This window comes from Liolophura sinensis, chromosome 3 (genome assembly GCF_032854445.1).
Source record: "Liolophura sinensis isolate JHLJ2023 chromosome 3, CUHK_Ljap_v2, whole genome shotgun sequence".
Classification (NCBI taxonomy): Eukaryota; Metazoa; Mollusca; class Polyplacophora; order Chitonida; family Chitonidae; genus Liolophura; species Liolophura sinensis.
Window position 1 is genome coordinate 15,511,074 of NC_088297.1, and position 23,281 is coordinate 15,534,354.

The 23,281-nt window shown below is 39.3% G+C and overlaps 1 protein-coding gene across 1 annotated transcript in view; it reads right to left on the bottom strand.

Annotated features, from left to right (window-relative positions):
- Positions 1-327: 327 nt before the first annotated feature.
- Positions 328-23,281, bottom strand: part of LOC135463409 (uncharacterized) — a 32,011-nt gene continuing 9,057 nt past the window's right edge. Inside the window, exons 4-14 of the mRNA XM_064740668.1 lie at positions 20,973-21,095; positions 16,858-16,980; positions 9,629-9,837; positions 8,875-8,920; positions 8,192-8,325; positions 6,817-6,945; positions 5,951-6,065; positions 5,018-5,152; positions 2,468-2,593; positions 883-1,080; positions 328-515 (exon numbers count right to left, since the gene is read on the bottom strand). Of these exons, the coding sequence (XP_064596738.1) occupies positions 328-515; positions 883-1,080; positions 2,468-2,593; positions 5,018-5,152; positions 5,951-6,065; positions 6,817-6,945; positions 8,192-8,325; positions 8,875-8,920; positions 9,629-9,837; positions 16,858-16,980; positions 20,973-21,095 (1,526 nt within the window). The remainder of the gene's footprint in view (positions 516-882; positions 1,081-2,467; positions 2,594-5,017; positions 5,153-5,950; positions 6,066-6,816; positions 6,946-8,191; positions 8,326-8,874; positions 8,921-9,628; positions 9,838-16,857; positions 16,981-20,972; positions 21,096-23,281) is intronic.

The window sequence follows — 23,281 nt, forward strand, 5'->3', positions numbered from 1 at the left end:
TATCATATCTGTAGCGAAATATTATTAAAAAGAAAAATTGGTGAAGTTAGCTTCAGATATAGTATTAACTGGTCTATCCACTGAGCCTCTCTTCATCTGGTGTTTTCTTACACTTATTGCACGTGTATTTCTCATCAAATTTAGTATTCAAATTTTGCACTTTCAGAAGCACATATAGGCCTTAACATAATACTTCTGATGCCAAGACTTAAGTTTTTCAGACAATAAATTATTTAAACTTCATTAATAAAATTGCAAGAATCAATCAAAATGTGTAACTTGAAAAATGCAAAACTTTTTAGTAAGTGAAATACAGTAATTTAGATCTCAGATATAAGCTTGTGCAAGGACATATAAAGGTAACTTGACCTTTTGACCTTTCCAGACATCAGAATGACACCAATATGACTCCACCATCATAAAATGGGTTGTAAAATCACCAAAAATCTCTCTGTCTAGTTCATAGAGAACATCACAGTCTAACTTGTTCAAATCTTTTGTGATCTCTTCTGTACCTGTTTAACAATGGGCAAACAAATGATCTTGTATGTTTATCCCAGTTTAGCTGTTTTGCTAACAGGTTCCTCCTGTACTCCTTTTTCATACTGTTGCTTCTTTCCTGTTCAAATCTAGACAACTGTGCATCTTCATGCAAGACATTGGTTCCCAGCGTAAAGCCCCAAAAAACCTGGTCCTCTCTCTGTTGTTAAATTGAAGAGTTGCAATCTTGGAAACCATTCATCTCTAACAAAAAGACATCAGTTAAAAAGTTACCCTACATAAGTAGATCCTCTCTCGAATGCTGGGTGCAATCTAGGCAATGCTTTCAGCCAAGATGGACATGTAGTACCCGGAGTTGTCTCCCATGCTGCTAACTCCCACCATCTTGGCTATCGTCTTGACTATCATTGTCAGCTCCACTCCCATTGCTGTCTTCCTCATCATCGGGCGAGTCAGAAGCGAGATCATTTATTACAGCGTCGCACAGATCCAAGATGGCCGATGGATGAGGCGACGAGGCCAATTGCTTCACAACCTGGTCAATGTGGACGTCACGGAACGCTTCTACGAAATAGTCATCTAAAAAACAAAATAAGGAATGAATGAATGCCTGGATTTTTAAGTCCTGCTTAAACATTTTTCAAGGCCTCCGTGGTCAAGGTTAGCACTCCAGTGCAGCACAATGACCCCGCAGCCTCTCACCAATTCGGTCGCTCTGAGCTCAAGTCCAGCTCATACTTGCTTTCTCTCCGGCTGTACGTGGGAAGGTCTTCCAGCAAACCGTGGATGGTTGTGGATCTCCCCGAGGATCTGCCCAGTTTCCTCCCACCATAATGTTGGCCGCTGTTTTATAAGTGAAATATTCTAGAGTACGGCGTAAAACACCAATCAAATAAATAAATAAATATCATTACATCTGTTTACACATATTGTATCTCCTTGAGGCAAGGGCAAGTCCGTGTCGCCAAAGTGCTGCCACCACTGGAGCACCATACTAAAGAAGCCTGATGGGATATCCCACCCACAGTCACATTATGCTAACACTGGGCCAACCAATCCCGTTCAATTGCTCAGACCTCTCACTGCTGAATGCCAAGTGAGACAGCAGCAAGTACCATTTTTGAAGTCTTTGGTATGAGCTAACCAGACTTTGATTCCAAGTCTTCTGACCTTCAGCTGGATGATCTTTAGGAATGTTATGCCACTGAAGTGGTCCATAAAACATAATAGCTTATGTTCTTTAGCAGATTCCTTTGTTTCATAATTTAACACTGGGAATGACCTTTGTCAATGCATGACTTTTGCCTCACATTTGCCTCATTCTGAGATCACAGAAGAGGTTCCTGGTTTGTTCAGTTTGAAACTTACATGTAGGAGAAAAAAAGAAGTTAAGGTCACAAAAAGTTAAAGTCTGGCAATCATTAGTTTAGACACGAGAAGGAATTAACCACCAAAAAGGAAAACAAGGCACATGAATATACAATATATAGAAGTAAGAAGTACAGAAGTTTCAGATAGTTCTTAATTTTAAACGTAAGTTTGAAATTAAACCATGGCAATATAGACGGTGGCAAAATCTTTCAATTATGTACATGTTCAATTAGAACTTGATAAAAGTTAGACTCCTGTTTTTGAAAGTGATATTCCTTTCAACTGACAGTCCAAATCCTGAGTAAATATATATATATATATATATATATATATATATATATATATATATATATATATATATACTGTAAGTTCCTGCATCAAAAAGAAACCACTTACGACATTTAAAAATGCACAACTATAAGGGTAAATACTGTACATGTATATCTTTTATTGATGGATTCCTTTCTTTCAGAATTACGTTCTCAAAATATGGTCAACATAACAGAGAGTTTCTGAATTTCTGATAAAAGTGTTGAAGATGACCGCTACCGAAGCTTCATGAAATGGGCTGACCAATGTTTGATCTAATCCTCACCTTTCAACAACTGAACAAGCGTCCACAGTGCAATGTGGATGAAGTTAGGTTCTGGGGATTTCAGGAACCTGTCAACATAAACGATGATCCCTGGTGTGTTCAGCTCCTTTAAACGACTGGGGATTTCTGAAAGAGGATGAAACCCATTAAGCTTAAATACGGTATTTATTTATTGGATTTGGTGTTTACGCCGTACTCGAGAATATTTCACTTATACGACGGCAGCCAGCATTATGGTGGGAGGAAAGCGGGCACAGCCTGGGGAGAACCCTCGACCATCCGCAGGTTTCTGGAAAACCTTACCATGTATGGCTGGAGAGGAAGCCAGCATGAGCTGGACTTGAAATCAACAGCTTAAATACAACCATATACATATACATTTTACTACAATATTGTGAAATTGATTTCAAAAAATAATTTATAGTCACAATATTTTTCTTCAAGCAATGATTCTTCTGAGGCAGTTTTCTTGTCAGCTCACCCTGACAAGTTACTTCAGTATCCTGCCCAACATGTACACATTATGACACAGGCAGCCATTCTCAGTTCCCTGCACATAAATGTTTGAGAATATGTAACCAAACCATTGTTTTATATAGTATACTTACAAAATGGGTACATATCACAGCTTTCTCACAAATGATGGACAACTTTTCAACCATAGTGCAAGCTAAGAGTGAACATAAAATCTGCCATTATATACACAGAAAAAATGATATAGAACAGTTATCACAGAAAAATATGTAAAAAATTCTATAAAGTTTTGAAAGCCGAGAAAATGAAGTTCAACACTGAGGATATGGCGGACAATTCACTCCAAGTAGCCATGTTGCTGAAGGCCTGATGAACTTGGCCAATCACTTGCGCTGAAAGCATCATGTGATAATTGGCTGTCACTTCCAAAAAACTACTAGCTCTTGATTGTCAGTGTGGCTTCTTTTAGTGGATAGACAGGTATCGATGCAATAAACTGGATTTTGTGGTTAGTATAAGTGTTAAACTGTTGCACTTTGAACTACACATTTTTGAGCATGCTGCTCATGTCACAATGCGTACATGTTGGGCAGGATACTGCAGTAACTTGTCAGGGTGAGCTGACAAGAAATCTGCCTCGGAAGAATCATTGCTTGAAGAAAAATATTGTGACTATAAATTATATTTCATTAGCAAAGTAAAATTTACTGCGAAAATATCTTTCCAAAATCTATATGAAAGGGTGTGTTGAATCAGAAGGTCCTGCTTTGTTCGGTAAATTCCCTGAAGTCGGTACAGCCAGCTAGTCCAAATGCTTACGTCCATGCAGGACAAGGACGAGCAGGGCTGCTAAAGCACGACGCTTGTGTTTACGAACATCACCCTGATCGAGCATCAAACTAAAAGAAACATCGGTCCTTTGAACAAGGAACAGAGCTGATACTCTTTGGTTGGGTATCAGGCATTCTTGTTTGTATTTTCTCATTGTCACATTGTTTAATACTGATTACACGGGAGAGCTCCTATGTTTTCTGACGTCACTTTAGATGGCTATAACATGGCAAAATGGTGTCACCAAATGAGTGGTTAGGTACTGACGAATGTTTGCCATTTACTTTGTCGATATGCGGTGTACAATTTTTAAATATTTTTAGAACATTTCAGGAAAAGTACTTTATTAAATTCAGCTTAAGTGGCTGACTTTATGTTCCATATGCAGACCCTTTATGTAAGCTAACGAGATTTAATTTAATTTGATTGGTGTTTTACGCTGTACTCAAGAATATTTCACTTATACAACGGCGGTCAGCATTATGGTGGAAGGAACCCAGGGGATACCCACGACCATCCGCAGGTTGCTGGAAGACCTTCCCACTTACGGCTGGGGAGGAAGCCAGCATGAGCAGGATTTGAACTCACAGCGACCGCCTCAGCCTGACGAGAGTATAGTTCACCAGTTAGTGCCACCAACAGACCCAGGCTGAGAACACTGGCAATTACCAGTACAAGAAATCAGAGTACCCAGAAGACAACCTTTACCAAATTATATTCGTGAACATTTTCAATGTGTGACATCTGTCATACTGGTGAAAGGCAAGATGCTTCAGGGTAGCCAACTTTATGAACAAGGTGACGCTGTGAACAAATCATTTTTAACTACTCCCTGAGAACAACGGACGCCGTGACATCATGAAACTGATCCATTTGAGAACAGTGCTGAAACCATGTTTCATTTGACCTACTTTAGCGATTGAAAGATTAACACCTTAATCACTAGATCATGGCTTGTTCCCATAACAAATTATTTATTTATTTATTTATTTGATTGGTGTTTTACGCCGTACTCAAGAATATTTCACTTATATGACGGCGGCCAGCATTATGGAGGGAGGAAACCGGACAGAGCCCAGTGGAGACCCACAACCATCCGCATGAGCTGGACTTGAACTGACACATAACAAATTATACTCTTTAAAACACAAGCCTTTTATTCACTCAGCCATGACCTACCCATCCTTAAGGCTTTTGTTTGTGACAAGTGATCCAAAATGCACACAATTAGCATTACTGGCCTACCATTTATGGAGATCTGCCCTAAAATCCCTGCAGAATTGTACTGGACTTCAGAGTTGTTGGATAAAGACGCTGTGGCAACCAGGCGCGTGAAAACACGGCCATTGTGAAGTGTGACCAATTGTCTCTTTACTACATCTGCAAAATGAGAAAAACAAAATTCACTTCAGGTGCTTCACACTATATCTAGCACAGCTCATGCAAAGGGAGATAAATATGAAGTACAGTTTGTAATGTGTGGGAAATCAGCAAACAAGCAAAAATTTGCTGCAATATTCTCTCAACCCTTTCGTGCACACATGAAAGAGAAAACTGTCAGTGCAACTTATGGACATTTTTAATTTGATTTTGGAGATAAAAGTACATTGGTTGGATTGGCCAATTCTAGGGCTTCAAAAAGTATAATTTTATCAGTCTACACAAAATAATGCCTTCAGAATATGTTTCAATAAGCACCTTGCAAACATGTGAAAACGTTGATGAATTGCAGTAGGTTGTGAAATGCCCTCAATAGCAATTCATGTCATCTTACTTACAGGTCACACGTTAAGTGAATAGCCCTTGTATAGGGCCAATATAAGAGACTGCTGCAAGAAGATGGGATGTCAAAATATTTGACAATCCATATGACTTATTTATTTATTTACTTGATTGGTGTCTTAAACTGTATTCAAGAATATTTCACTTATAGGATGGTGGGAGGAAACCGGGCTGAGCCCGGGGGAAACCCATGCCCAACCGCAGGTTACTGGTAGACCTTTCTATGTACAGACGAGCATGAGCTGGACTTGAACTCAACGTGACCGCATTGCAGGGAGAATCCTGGGGCATTGCTCCATGCTGGCATGATAACCTCTTGGCCACAGAGGCACCTTACTGCTTCTAGAGCTTATCTTAGTCACAACTATGAATAATCTGTTCAACATAAGATCTTACCCTCATCGGCTAGCACAGCCAGAGCCGCGGTGACTTCTGCTAAAACTGGGGACCGAGTCTCTGGGTCTAGAAGAACGCCCACCAATGACTCAATGACACCTGTCTCCAATAGCAACTGCAACAGATTAGACATGATAATCACACTACATCACAGCTTCGCTAACACATGTAAGGGTGACCGAGTTACTGGATGAAATATGAGTGAGTGAGTGAGTGAGTGAGTGAGTGCTTGGGTTTAACATCGTACTTATGAATTTTTCAGCCACATGATGAAGAAGGAATCCTTAGAGTGCATATAATGTGTCTCCTTGTTGCAGGGCGGATTTCCACCACTCTTGTATCTAGTGCTGCTTCACTGAGACGACTTACCGAAGGCAAGGAAACCACCCCGCCCGAGCCATTATACTGATATGCGGCAACCAGTTGTTCCACTATCCTCTTTATGCTTAACGCCAAGTGTGGAAGTTACAACCTCCTCTTTAAGGTCTTAGGTGTGACTCGACCCAGGATTGACCCTGGATGTACCGCTCCCACAGCGGACGCTCTACCAACTGTGCTATCGGGGCCAGTAAGATGAAATATGATTACCAGTATCAGAGATACCGCACTGAGGTACTTAAATTTAACCCACATAAATCACTTACATGTAAACTGTTAAGCACATGCAAAAGCCCCTAGCTGCAGCTAATAAATTTGCATTTGTTTCACAATAAAATGTGAAAAAATGAAGAGAAAATTGTAAAAATATTTCTTTCATGTTTTATGTACATTACTAAAGTCCTCTTCTTCATGCAACTTCTAAAAAGTTTAAAATTTTTCGCAGTATTTCTCAACCCTAAAATGTCCATGAGAGTTATCTCCCTTACCGTGACATGCTCTCCTACAGCCAGGTTCCTGAGCGTGCCCACTGCATGCATCTGAGCATCTGGATTTGACTTCATCTCTTGAATGATCCGATACAGCTCCTTCAGCAGATTTGATTGGATAACAGATAACTGTTAAAAACAAGAAAAAGACAACTGATGAACAGCTCACTTAATTCACTGAATAAGTTTGTCCACACGGAAACCTGCATGTGTACACCATGAAGAATGCCCAGGAAAGCAATATAAGTTTGGACTGATTTAATTATTTATTTGATTGGTTTTACACTGCACTCAACAATATTTCGCTTACACGATGGCCACCAGCATTATGGTAGGAGAAAACTGGGCAGAGCCTGGGAGAAACCCACGATCATCTGCAGGTTGCTAGCAGGACCTTCCCAAGTACGGAGAGGAAACCAGCATGAGCTGGACTTGAACTCACAGCAATCGCATTGGTGAGAGGCTCCTGGGTCAATATGCTGCACTAGTGTGCTAACCACATAAGTTTTGTGATTTTTGGGTACATTGTGATTTTTGGGTACATTGTGATTTTTGGGTAAAAACCGGTAAAAGAGCACAGAATGTACATGAGACTGTTACTGACAAGTTCTGCACTTGTACATGGTCCACAAAAGTTAAAAAGTATTGGTGGATTTAAAAGACTGAATCCATCATAATTTCACAACTGGTTTTGCTTTGAGTTCTGTTTGTACACCCTCTCCTACAAGAAATATGATTTATAACTCTCCATGTTGAGCCACCAGCACAGAAAACAAATGCAGAGTATATATCATCACTGAATCAACACCAAACTGCTTCTAATTTCGTCTTCTTTGGCTGGAGTTCACAAAGCAAATACTGACTCATAAAGTCAAATGCAAAAGTTTCATTTAAAGAATGAAGACACAGGACTAGCCATCCAATCTGTCATAGGTCTTGAAATTTTAACTTCTGTGATTAAAAAATAAGCGAAGCAAGTCATATTTCAAACATTGGTTTGTAGCTCTCTATTTCAAGCAACCAATACTGAAAGAACATGCAAAGCATATAAACACTGAATCAACGTCCAACTGCTGGTGACTTAGGGAGGAAGCCAGGCAAAGCCCAGGGAAAACCGACGATCATACACATGTTGCTGACAGATCTTCCCACAAATAGTCGGAGGGAAAGCCAGCATGAGCTGGACTCGAACTCACAGCCACCACACTGGTGGGAGGCTCCTGGGTCAATGTGCCGTCGTGATGGTTTAAAGAATTAATTACACCATAGGCCTAGTGGTCCAACCTGTCATTTAAAGAATCTCTGAAGTTTTAACTGTTATGATCCAAAATTAACAGTGTTAAAATCTTGAAGATTTTAGCCTGAAGAGGCTTACCTCATTCCCTTTGTGGATGGAAAGGTTCCTGACACAAGCCACTGCTGCAACTAACGTCGCTCCGTTAGTCCGCTGCAAGACACTGAGGAATGCTGGGATAGCTCCATGTTTCACGATTAAAAGCTGGTTATCACCTGAAAATGATACGAAAAATTTTAGGAGATTTAATTTAAATTCTGTCTGTTAATCGTTTATAGTGTTAGCTTGACAAATCTTTCAACACATCTACATAACGTTCAAAGTAGAATCTCTGCACTGATTAAAGGCCATGAAAACACTAAAACAAAGTATATACAAGATGACCATTAAAAACTGTCTAGGAAAACATGGTTTGATTTATTTTTTTTGAAGACCCCAATAGAGTAAAGTCATTGTTAAAACATCGGTGATTCTACGGTGGTCTGTAGTGACCCGGAGGGTCTCAGTGATGTCATCTCTCTATTTTTTCCTTGAAACAGTTTGTTTAGGGGCATTTTGCTAAGGCATTTTGAATAAAAAGGACCACGGAAAAATCCAAAGTTTTAAATGCAACTTTTCTAGGTTGAAAAAATTCTAAAAAAATTAATCAAACTATTTTTTTCGGACAGTGTTTCATGATTTTTCATCTGACATATATTTCACTGTAGTGTTTGACAACAATTAGGTTCCAAAATGCCTTAAACGTCAATAACAAGACGACTCACTATCAGAAGCCAAGTTCCTCAAGGCTAGACAGGCCTGACATTTTATCTGAAAGGAAAAAACATCAACATATATATGTATATATAATTACATCATCGACAAGTCCGAACTGCATAAAACACGAAACAAAATGTTATACAAATATTAATAATGTAACAGGTATTCATGAAGCAGTACTCTGCTTGATACAAACTTATGCTTGATTTATTTATTTAAACCCATGACCATCTGCAGGCTGCTGGCAGACCTTCCCACATACGGCCGGAGAGGAAACCAGCACTTACGCTTGAAACAGAGTTAGTAAGATTTCCGAGCAGGACACGTGGTAATCTGCCTGATACATGTGCAGGTAATTTCCTTCAGATCTGCAAATATGCATTATTAACTTGCAAAAAATACTGGTTCAAAGCATTTCTTAGACAGGCATTGAAAACCCATCATTCATTTAATTATGAGATGGAAAATCTGTTACTCACATGTACAACCCCTTACCCATCCAGAAATTCAATTTTCAATTTCCAACTGTTTGCTATGAAAACAGTTTTTGGCAGTATTTTGTAAATTAAAGCTTATAATTTTAAGGCCTGTCCACTGTTTGAAGCTGCCACCAAGAGCCCCCCCCCCCCCAAAAAAAAAAAAAAACAACAGAAGAAGGGTAATATGAGGATTCTCTGTTGACAGCCATGGATTGTATAAGTTGCCTCCCTTTGTTGGAGGCAATGGACACCCCTCATCTAGCAAATAAATCTCACCTACCCTTTCTGTGTCTGTCGATAAAAGACGAATCATATTCTTGAGGATATCGTGATGACCAATGGCGACCATCATTGTTCGATGTTTCTCATTGACTGCGAGGTTGCTCAGCGCGGCTGTACAGTAATACTGAACATCCGAGTCACGTGACTTGAGCAGATCTACCAGGAGAGGAATGACACCCTTCTGTACAAGCTCATTCCGATTGGATTCTGAAATGACAGGTCAAGGGTCACATGAATATAATATCCAAGCCTTTGCAAATCAGCATATCTCATCATTAATTTGTTATTGCAAAACAATATTAAGAATATTATTCATGGTGGCACCGTGATGTTAACAACTAAATGTTATTTTATTCAAACAAACTAAATACTATTAGATGTTATTCCAAGCAAAAAAATAACAAAATATTTTATTAAAAAACTATCCCAGCATTATTCAAAATGCTAATGAAAAATTTTACAGCCCAAACTCCTAGAAAAACAGTTTATTCAAACAATGAAACGTTATTCAAAATACTAAAATGTTATTTAAACAAGGTGCGTTTTATTGAGGAAGCTAAATGTTATTCAAGAAAACAGTTTTCACAAGGTAACTAAAGTGTTATTCAAGAACAAACACTTTGTTTCGCAAAATGCATCATTTTTCAAAGATTTCAACAGCTAAAACACTGTTCAAACCAAAAACATCTAAAAAAAAAAAATAAAAAAAAAATTATTTCAGCACTATATACCCGCGGTCGGTTGTCGTCATCTCCCGGGCTCTGCCCGGTTTCCACCCTACCATACTGCTGGCCACTGTCGTATAAGTGAAGTACTCTTGAGCATGGCGTAAAAATGTCAATCAAATAAATAGATAAATATTTGATTTTATCTTCAAGCACATGATAAAAAAATCTAAAACAAAAACAAATAATGCATGTACTTGTATATGTATGCATTCTGTACAAATGGTGACAATTTCATTTTTAGATTTAATTCCTCTATTTAGACGACTACTTTACATCTAATTATACGAAAATGCTATATGAGACAGCACCTTCACCACTCATGCATGTACTATAGACTGAGACATATAGGTAGATAGACAGATATAGAATCTGCAGCTAGTATACTTGAGTCTTGTACCTGAAGTTTATAAAAATATTGATTGTTATCAATGTGTTACCAAGAGGTGAGATGATCAATACTAAGGGGTCAGCATAAGTGGTCAATTTACCCATAATACAGTGAGTGGGCTACATGTTGCTTGCATGCATGATTGTTTTTTTTGTCTTTTTTTGGAGGAGGTGGGGGGGAAGGGGTATGGAGGTACAAAGATACATTTTCAAATTTAGTATTGCAAAAATAAATTTTAAAACTTTACTTTAAATTAATTTTACTTTAAAACGAATACACAAAGTTATACAATTAAGTTACATGCACAACTGCCACTGTGATACTTCATCTGTTCCTAGATTTAAGCCGGGTCTGTCAGTTGATCTAAATATTTTTGATTTCTGCAGGTGATGAGCACAGTACTGGTCTGCTTCGGAAAACATTACAAATTCTATTTCTTCATTTTAATTGGAGCGTATCCTCAACATAGGAAAACTTTCAGAAGAGTTAATGACAATCAGGGGTAGCAACCTAACCTTTCCTTGCTCCTTGAGGCCACACTAATTTTAACTGTTGTTTTATAAGCAGAATAAATCTTTTTTTTAAGGTTGTAAAAGGGAATAAGAAAAAAACACCAAAAAGTCATCTAATTTGTGGAGTATGTAGACTATCCTTGCAATATTTACCGTTAAAGATATATATGCATGATCAGAAAGTCATGAAAAAACATAAAAATCATAAAAACATCAAGACTGAACAAAATAAAAAGGTGAGTTTTCATTTTTTTTCCATATGTGGTCACTTTTTCTGCATATAGATAAATTTTTTTTGTTGGAAAAATATCCCGTTACAGGCCTGAAAACAGGAGTACTATGTACACCATATTGCGCCTACATGCAGGTATATATAATACAACAATATAATCCTGCTTATAAAACCAACCAGCTTTGCAGAATTGTACACAGATGTACATTCAGCGGGTATGTGTACACCTGGACAACTTTGCAGAACTGAATACAGATGTACATGTATGAGGTAAATTATGATGTCACACATTCAGCAGATGTACATGTACCAGGTAAATTATGATGTCACACGTTCAGCAGGTATGTATACACCTGGGCAGCTTTACAGAACTGTACACAGATGTACATGTACCAGGTAAATTATGATGTCACACATTCAGCAGGTATGTGTACACTTGGGCAGCTTTACAGAAGTGTACACAGATGTACATGTACCAGGTAAATTATGATGTCACACATTCAGCAAGTATGTGTACACCTGGAGAGCTTTGCAGATCTGTACACAGATGTACATGTACCAGGTAAATTATGATGTCACACATTCAGCAAGTATGTGTACACCTGGAGAGCTTTGCAGAGCTGTACACAGATGTACATGTACCAGGTAAATTATGATGTCACACATTCAGCAGGTATGTGTACACCTGGACAGCTTTGCAGAACTGTACACAGATCTACATGTACCAGGTAAATTATGATGTCACACATTCAGCAGGTATGTGTACACCTGGACAGCTTTGCAGAGCTGTACACAGATGTACATGTACCAGGTAAATTATGATGTCACACCTTCAGCAGGTATGTGTACACCTGGGCAGCTTTACAGAACTGTACACAGATGTACATGTACCAGGTAAATTATGATGTCACACATTCAGCAAGTATGTGTACACCTGGAGAGCTTTGCAGATCTGTACACAGATGTACATTTACAAGGTAAATTATGATGTCACACGTTCAGCAGGTATGTGTACACCTGGACAGCTTTGCAGAACTGTACACAGATGTACATGTACCAGGTAAATTATGATGCCACATCTCCAGCAGGTATGTGTACACCTGGACAGCTTTGCCTAACTGTACATAGATGTACATGTACCAGGTAAATTATGATGTCTCACACGTTCAGCAGGTATGTGTACACCTGGACAGCTTTGCAGAACTGTACACAGATGTACATGTACCAGGTAAATTATGATGTCTCACACGTTCAGCAAGTATGTGTACACCTGGACAGCTTTGCAGAGCTGTACACAGATGTACATGTACCAGGTAAATTATGATGCCACACGTTCAGCAGGCATGTGTACACCTGGACAGCTTTGCAGAGCTGTACACAGATGTACATGTACCAGGTAAATTATGATGTCACACATTCAGCAGGCATGTGTACACCTGGACAGCTTTGCAGAGCTGTACACAGATGTACATGTACCAGGTAAATTATGATGCCACACGTTCAGCAGGCATGTGTACACCTGGACAGCTTTGCAGAGCTGTACACAGATGTACATGTACCAGGTAAATTATGATGTCACACGTTCAGCAGGCATGTGTACACCTGGACAGCTTTGCAGAGCTGGACACAGATGTACCTGTACCAGGTAAATTAAGGTGTCCCACATTCAGCAGGTATGTGTACACCTGGAGGGATTTGCAGAACTGGACACAGATGTACATGTACCAGGTAAATTATGATGTCACACATTCAGCAGATGTACATGTACCAGGTAAATTATGATGTCTCACACGTTCAGCAGGTATGTGTACACCTGGACAGCTTTGCAGAGCTGTACACAGATGTACATGTACCAGGTAAATTATGATGCCACACTTCCAGCAGGTATGTGTACACCTGGACAGCTTTGCCGCACTGTACACAGATGTACATGTACCAGGTAAATTATGATGCCACACCTTCAGCAGGTATGTGTACACCTGGAGAGCTTTGCCTAACTGTACACAGATGTACATGTACCAGGTAAATTATGATGTCACACCTTCAGCAGGTATGTGTACACGTGGACAGCTTTGCAGAGCTGTACACAGATGTACATGTACCAGGTAAATTATGATGTCACACGTTCAGCAGGTATGTGTACACCTGGACAGCTTTGCAGAACTGTACACAGATGTACATGTACCAGGTAAATTATGATGCCACACGTTCAGCAGGTATGTGTACACCTGGACAGCTTCGTAGAGCTGTACACAGATGTACACATACCAGGTAAATTAAGATGTTACAAGTTTAGCAGGTATGTGTACACTTGGGAAATGCAGACTGAAAACCATGTGAGATGATCCTGTGTAAAATAAAAAGCTTTTGCAGAGTCACAGATGTACAGGTACGAGGTAAAGATGACAGGAGTTAGCACACGTATGAATAAACCTGGATAATGCAGGCTAATAATAATGTGAGATAATCTGTGAGATATTCTCGTGTAAAATAAAAAAGCTTTGCAAAGCTGGACATTACTACCCTAATGTTTCGGAAATGAGCAAACAAGCCCAAATTTTGCTGCAATACACTAATTCCTCAACCTTTTCACATGTGAAAGAGCAACCTTCAGTGCCTTTAATGCACATTTTAACTTGATTTTGGAGAATGAATGACTGATTATGGCAAACGCCACATCGGCAATATCTCAGCCATATCATGGCCATGATTTGGGAGACAAACTATATTGGATGAATTGGCGAGTTTCAGGGTTTCACAAAATGTACAATTTTATCAGTCAACACAGAATAATGCCTTCAGAATATGCTTGAATAAGCACCTTGTAAACATACAAAAGGGTTGAAGAATTACAGTAGATCACATTGTGTGCATAAACAAATTTGTCCTTCAAAGTAAAACTGGGCAATTGTTTCCCATCATCTGATCAAACAAAAAACTTATTGGAAATGTTACATGTACATTGACATAGGTATTTATAGCTTTATAGCTAGACTGGAATATTAACACTCAGGAATTCGCATTCATCTTCTATTTTTATCTACAGTCAACATATCACCTTGGATAGCATTCCCTGAAATTTTTTTTTAATCAGATGCTTGAGAACTGAACAGTTTTTTCTTATAAAAATTGATTGGTTATGTAGACAGCTTTCTCAGAACTGTCTGAGCTTGAAAATATGATCCATATGAAATAGCATGCATGCTGAACCTGTAAACATGTCAGCATTACGCAAGAAGAAGGCCAATTTAACCCTAATTCCTCAACCCTTTCACACATAGGAGAGAAACTTTCAGTGCAATTTATGCACATTTAATTATAATTAGATTTTAGCAACAAATCTCATCATTGGCTGGATTGGCAATTTCAGGGCTTCACAAAAAGTACAATTTTATCAGTCAACACAGATTAAGGCCTTCAGAATATGCTTGAATAAATGACCTGCGAATATGCAAAAAGGTTGAAGAATTACAGTAGAGTACATTGCACGCATAAACAAATTTGTAAAACTGGGATATTGTTTTCCATCATCTGATCAAACGAAACCGTATGAAATGCTACACAAACAGGACAAAGGTATTTATCCTTCTATAGCCAGACTGGAATATTAACAATTAGGAATACACATCCATCTTCTCCTTTTATCTACAGTCAGTGTATCGCTTTGCATCTCATTCTCTTTTATTTCTTTTCTTTCAATAGCTCCTCTCAATTTAGCTCAAAGGCGCTTGAGAGCTAAACAGCTTTTCTTTGAAAAATGGATTGGTTATGTAACCTAGGATGTTATAGATAGCTTTCTCGGAACTTTCCAAGCTCGATACACATGAAAAGCATTTATCCAGAACCTTTAAACCATCACATACACACAGGTGAGCGTTAATGAGCAGGCCATTTTTACTCTAATTCTTCAAAATTTTCGCAGCTATATATAACAGCTTTTTTTGAAAAATGGATTGGTTATGTAACCTATGATGTTAAAGATAGCTTTCTCGGAACTTTCTGAGCTCGATACACCTGAAAAGCATTTATCCAGAACCTTTAAACCATCACATACACACAGGTGAGCGTTAATGAGCAGGCCATTTTTACTCTAATTCTTCAAAATTTCCGCATATCAAATAGCGAATTTCAATGCAATTTATGCAATTAGATTTTAATTAGATTTTGGAAACAAACAGCTGGAAGTGCAAGAAAAATAACATTTTACCATATTCAACTATATTTTTTTGGCTGAAATTTTAGGTGATGTACCTTATTTCATCAGCCTTTTCGCAACTTTCAGTGCAATTTATGCACATTTTGGAAACAAAGATACATTGGTAGGACTGGCCAATTTCAGGCTTTCACAAAAAGTATGATTTTATCAGTCAACAGAGAATACTGCCTTTCTGGAATATGCTCGAATAAACACCTTGCAACTATGCGAAAACGCTGAAAAATTATAGTAAACAAAGTACACATGCTCTCAAAATGCCATTTCATGAAGACTCCAAATATGGTTTCCATGAGATTATTATGCTGTGCTGTGAATACAATGAATAAATGAATGAATAAATGCTTGGGGCGTAACAGACAGTTTTTCAGTCATATGACGATCAGGATTCCCTCTTGTAATCCATGCCGCCAATGTACTACCACCACTGAAAAACCATGTCAAAGACACCAGACATTACACCCCACCCAGTCACATTACACTGACACCGGGCCAGCCAGTCATGTTTTCTTGCTCTAGCCTCTCAGTGCTGAGTGCAAAGCAAGGCAGCGAACAAGTGCCAGTTTTGAAGTCTTTGGTATGACCCGACTCGGGTTTGATCCTGGGTCTCTTGGCATCGAGGCAGACCCTCTAACTATTAGGCCGCCGAAGCGGTCTGAATAAAATGAAGAAAAAAACATGAACGTTGGGTCAGTGAGTCTGTGTTTGAGGTTTAACGTTGTACTTAACCATTTTTCAGTCATATGACAACGAAGCTGTCCTTAGAGTGCATGTACATGCAATGTGCCTCCTTGTTGCAGGACAGATTTTCACCACTCATCTAGAGCTGCTTCACTGAGACGGCTTACCAAAGGCAAGTAAGCCGCCCCGCCTGAGTCAGTACACTGATATGGGTCAACCAGTTGTTGCACTATCCCCTCAAAGCTGAACGCCAAGCGAGGAAGTTACAGCTTCCTCTTTTTTATGGTCTTCGGTGTGACCTGCCCCCAGTACTGACCCTGGATCTACTGCTCCCGAAACGGACACTCTACCAACGGAGCCAACGCTGGGGAACACACTTGTCACCCTGTTATAGTGAAGCACGTATGAAGTAATGAAGCGTGTTATAACGTCGAGGGAGAGATGTTTAGTCAACAAATGCTGTTCATGCTTACGAGTGTGAGTAAGGTTGAGCACCGCACCCGCGGCGTTCCTTTGGACACGACTGTCGGGTGAGTTCAGTAACACCAGAAGCGGTTGTATCCCATCCTCATTGACAATTAACTGTTTGTGAGCATCTGTAAATAAAACAGGTTAGTAGTCAAATAAAAATCTGCACGTTCCTGGAAGACCTTCTCACGTACGGTTGGACAGGAAACCAGCACGATCTGGACTTGAACTCACAGCGCTGATGAGAGGCTTCTGGAGGCCCCTCCCCCCCCCCTCCCTGCTGGCACGCTAACCCCCTTTGGCCACGGAAGCCCTGACTGCAGATATTTTACTTTTAAGATATCGACTAATTGTAATTACAGGTATTTTCATCATTGGAGTAAACATTTTATAGTCATAGTAATAACATGCTATGTTTGTCATTTTTACAACCCATACAAAGTAGGCACTTAAATTTCAAATTTACAGGCAAAACTTAAAACAAGCTGAATAAATATTAGAGATCAGTTAGGTCTGGGACTAGCTAATATAAAAGATTTTGTTATATTAATCCTAGGTTGGGCACATCCGTATAAAAGGGGTCGAATTGAAATCTAATCCAATCATTTCATGTATCCATTTAAGCAGTAAGCCATACCAGCCAGAGCAGGATTTGAACCCACAACTGATCTTACTGGTCAGGAACCAATGAGCTAAAAGGAGTGAGCTACTATAAAGCAGACTGCATTTTACAAAGTCGGAGACGGCTACCAAAGAGCTTGTCTGTTGGAGACACACGAATGCAATACTTTGGCTCAATACATAAAGTTCTGAAATCGAGAATTTGGTAATTTACGGTAATTACGATGCACACAGAACATCAGCGATGGAACGCACGTCTCATGCCATTATGATTTATATGCGTGTAAAACTTCAGGTCAATACATGCAGTACTTTTTGAGATACCACCACTGATATTTTGTTCAACGTTCCTTTCCCTGTTATATATAACGTCATGCACTGCCCGTGCTTGATCTAGGTACTACTGAAGCTTTGCCTGTACTTTGTACAGGTGACCTCAAACTCATCCAAGAGGGAAATTTGGAATATGCCATTCTTGATGAATTATAAAATCATCAACATTGGACAAAATAGTAAAAGGCAGGACTTTGCATTTCATTTTTTCCCCATTTTTGAACTTTTCAGTGCTGGCTTGTAAAAACGCAAAATAAAACTGGTGTGGCCTTAACGATAGTTGTCCTTTTTATAGGCAGAGAATTCCAGTATACCTGGCAAGGAGTAAACCATTAAAGCTGTTACAAGCTGTTACCTGAGAAATGATTTTTTGAAAAACCCAGATTTGATTTGCAAAGCTAGGCAATATAAGTACTATATTCAAAACACACAAAAAAAACGAATTTTTTTTTCCACCTTGTTCACAGTGTTTATACTTTTACCTTGTCAGGTTTGCTTTATGAATTAACATGTACGCTTACACCACTATTGCCCTTATTCGGTATATCTTACTTATTATATGATGTTTTGTTCCATTAAAAAAAAACAAACTCTCAGGTAGGGCAACAGAGCATGCAATTCAGTTGTAAAAGAAAAAAGTATTGAATTGAGTGTTCATTGAAATCATGTAAAGAAAAGAAATGTACTCTTAGAAGAAATAGTTCAAGGGGAAATCAACAGTCCGCAGCCAACTCAATACCTGTGATGACATACATGTAGTTCTTTGTGGATGACAAACCAACTGTTACACGTATACATGTACTTGTACATGTGTTCCTCGCCCACCTTTTTCTTCAAGCTTTTCAGTTACCACAAATGCCACACTTGGTTGTGGCAATACTCTGGCCATACGTGAGAAGGTCTTCCAGCAAACTGCGGATGGTCGTGGATTCTTCCCAAGCCCAACCAGGTTTAGTACCACCATAATGCTGGCCGTCGTTGTACAAGTGAAATATTCTTGAGTATGGCGTAAAACACCAACCAAATAAATAAATAAATACAGCCAAATAAAAATATTGTTATTAACATCATCAATAACACTACATGTGTGTGTACAAAAACAAGTCTGCCTAAATGTAATATTATATCAATGAAAGTGTTTTAAATTTGTACATTATGTACAATGTGGACTAAATCTTGGTGATTACTGTAGATAGTAGATATATGTACAAGGGATATTCATTTGAAAAGGCAACATTAAGTTCAAACTTCACGTTGCATGCAACATTACTGGAGCCATTGTCATCGTTTTGCATGCAACTGTCATCACTTTACATGCAACTTAAATCGTTGTCATCATGTTGCACGCAACTGGAGCTCTTCTGATCAATTTACATGTAACTGGAGCCATTGTGATCACATTGCAAGCAACTGGAGCCATTGTGATCATGTTGCAAGCAACTGGAGCCACTGTCATCATGTGGCATGCAACTGGAGCTACTGTCATCACGTTGCATGCAACTGGAGCCACTGTCATCATGTGGCATGCAACTGGAGCTACTGTCATCACGTTGCATGCAACTGGAGCTACTGTCATCATGTGGCATGCAACTGGAGCCACTGTCATCATGTGGCATGCAACTGGAGCTACTGTCATCATGTGGCATGCAACTGGAGCCACTGTCATCATGTGGCATGCAACTGGAGCTACTGTCATCACGTTGCATGCAACTGGAGCTACTGTCATCATGTGGCATGCAACTGGAGCTACTGTCATCACGTTGCATGCAACTGGAGCCACTGTCATCATGTGGCATGCAACTGGAGCTACTGTCATCACGTTGCATGCAACTGGAGCCACTGTCATCATGTGGCATGCAACTGGAGCTACTGTCATCACGTTGTATGCAACTGGAGCTACTGTCATCACGTCATCACGTTGCATGCAACTGGAGCTACTGTCATCATGTGGCATGCAACTGGAGCCATTGTCACCATGTTGCATGCAACTGCAGCTTCTAGCACCACATTACATGCCACTGGAGCTATTGTTATCATGCTGCATGCAACTGGAGACATTGTCATCAGGTTGTATGCAACTGGAGCTACCGTCATCATGTCGCATGCAAATGGAGCCTTTGTCATCAGGTTGTATGCAACTGGTGCCATTTTCGCCTAGCTGACAATCATTATTGCAATATGCGTTGTATTGTTTCATCAAATGAAGTTACAGCTAACTTTAAGTTTAACAGCTGAGAGTATGAACATACATGTACCTACAGGTGTCACTTGCACAGATATGTAGGTGAAGCAGAACATAACAATTTAAGGCAATTCCTACAGAAGTCTGGTAGCCTCTGAGGCCCAGGAGCTTAACGCACCTGCAGAATTGTCAGTCCTATTTATCAATATGCACTGGAGACTTGAGATTGGGAATTTTCCAAAGCCAGCGCATTCATGCTTATATATATATATATATATATGCAACTCTAATGACAGATACTTAGTGGGGGGGGGGCCTCTATGGCCAAGCGGTTAGTGTGCTAGCCCAGCACAATGAGACAGAGGCTTCTCACCCATGCAGTCGATGCTGATCCTGTGTATGCTTTGTGACTGGTTTATGTTAAATCTTGTATCTTGCACGTAGAATCTTAATTATCTTTGCAGGATTTAAAACTTTGAGTCACCTGGTTTCCTCCAACTGTAATGCTGGCCGTCATCGTATAAGTGAAATAATCTCCAGTATGGCTCAAAACACTAATCAAATAAATCAATAAATCTTGAGTCAATCGTCTTTTCACTTTACTTAAAGAGGTCTTGTACAACCTCCTTTACGAAAACAATTTAAATTTATTTATTTATTTATTTATTTATTCGATTGGTGTTTTATGCCCTACTCAAGAATATTTCACTTATACAACGGCAGTCAGCATTACGGTGGATGGAAACCAGGCAGAGCCTGGGGGAACCCACGACCATCCGCAGGTTGCTGACAGGCTTTCCTACATATGGCTGGAGAGGAAGCCTGGACTTGAACTCACAGTGACCGCATTGGTGAGAGACTCCTGGGTCATTATGTTGCGCTAGCACGCTAACCAACTGAGCCACGGAGACATTTTAAATTAAATCAGATCATACAAGTTCCTCTTGAGCAAATATGATAATCAGTTCTTCAAAATCAGCCTACCTGACGTTGCTATGGTTGTGATACATCCACAGGTGTTACATTGTACCTCCACGTCAGAAGAGTTCAGAAGCTCAACCAGGGGCTTCATGACACCTGCTTGGACAAGAGTGTCTGCATTCCTCTCTAGAACAACAATGAGTGAGTGTGAGTGAATAAGTGCTTGGGGTTTAATGTTGTACTTAACAGTTTTTCAGTCATATGACGGCAAAGGAATCCTTAGAGTGCAAGTAATGCTCTTTGTTGCAGGACGGATTTCCACTGCTCTTTTATCTAGTGCTGCTTCACTGAGATGCCTTACGAAAGGCAAGTAAGCCGCCCTGCCTGACTAATACTGATACAGGTCAACCAACGGGTCATATCCCCTTCATGCTGAACACCGAGCGAGGAAGATTCAATTTCCTTTTGTTTTAAAGTCTTAGGTGTGACTCTTCCCAGGGTTGACCCTGGATCTTCCGCTCCCAAAGCGGACACTCGACCAACTGTGCTATTGGGGCCGGTGGAACAACAATGGTGTCATTTAATATTGTTATGTGATGACCTTGTATTTAATAATTAGTGCCATCTACATGCAAACAAAATTTCCAACTGATTAAATGGATGTGTATCCAACACCCTGCTCAAGAAGTTTTCAGGCCTACTATAATTCTTCAACTTTTTCTCATGTTTGCATGGTAGTTATTCAAGCATATTCTGAAGGCATTGTTCTGTGTTGAGTGATAAAATTATACGTTCTATGAAGCCCTGAAATTGGCCAATCCCAATAGTATAGTTTTTTCTCCAAAATCAAATGGAAAAAGTGCACAATCTGCATTGACAGTTACTCTTTCATGTGCGAAAAAGTTGAGGAAGGGTATACGCAATAGCCAGGCGAAAAATTCTTGCAACCATCAAATAAATAAACAACTAAAAAATGTTCACAAACAAGCATGAAAAAAATTCCACAGATTGATCTATTGCCATTTAGTTAAATCCAACCTGTTGAAATCATAAATATCAGTTTTAGAGCTTTAAGAATACAGATACACAGCTGTGTATCCATATGGGTCAAAATAACAAAATACCAGAGATTCAATTTCGAGCCATTCATTTTATCTGGAATTCATCTACGTTGTATTGAAATCCTAGGATCTATAGATACAAACGCACAATCTGACACTGTACAAATACAGTCATGTGTGCACCGCATGCAGTTTGCTTGATGCAGCTAGCATCAGTAATGAATATACATGCTACCACAAGTACACCATATAAGACATGTATACATATATGTAAAATATATATGCACGTGGATATTTATAGTGACCGCGAGTAAGCTAGTGCACACAATTAAAACAATAAGCAGATGAGAGTTTTTCAGGAACTTTGCATTTATAGAACCAAGCATCAAATAAACGAATAAAATTTTTTATTGACATCCCAGATATCCTTCATCTGTATGCATAATGGTCCTACAGTGAAACGGAGTGAAGATATTGCGCATTAAATATTATAAAGCCGCGTAAATCTATGAATATTTGACCGCCATTTGCGATCACACGCTGAATAGTTCTTCAAGGTACACTGTATTTTAATAAGTACACCTGGCTGTGGTGTTAATTCAATGAGACTGTTGAATGCAAAAATAGGCACTTGTCTCAAAAGCAGGCTTTTAGCACACCATGTGCAAATAAAATGGGCTCAAAAACAGGCTTTTAGGGCACCATCTGCAAACAAAATGGGCTTAAAAACAGGCACCTAGGACACCCTGTACAAACAAAATGGGCACAAAAACAGGCTTTTAGGGCACCATCTGCAAACAAAATCGGCCTAAAAACTCTGCACTTAATAACTGGCACTTAGGACACCCTGTGCAAACGAAATGGGCTCAAAAACAGGCACTTAGGACACTATGTGCAAATAAAATGGGCTCAAAAACAGGCTTTTAGGGCACCATCTGCAAACAAAATGGGCTTAAAAACTGGCACTTACAAACTGGCACTTAGGACACTCTGTGGAAACAAAATGGGCTCAAAAACAGGCTTCTAGGGCACCATGTGCAAACAAAATGGGCTTAAAAACAGGCACTCAGGACACACTGAGCTAACATAATGGGCTCAAAAACAGGCTCAAAAATGGTCTCATGAGACATACCTTATTAACATACCTAGTTAACCCTTGGTTGTATACAGTCACATAAAATACTAATTCTGGCTTAAAGCTGCTATGTATTACAATCATTGATGTATACATGTATGATAAAGCTGCTGTTGAAAAAGGGCGGGAATATTTAGAAGCACAAGTACCATGGCCACAGAGGATAAGACAGAAAT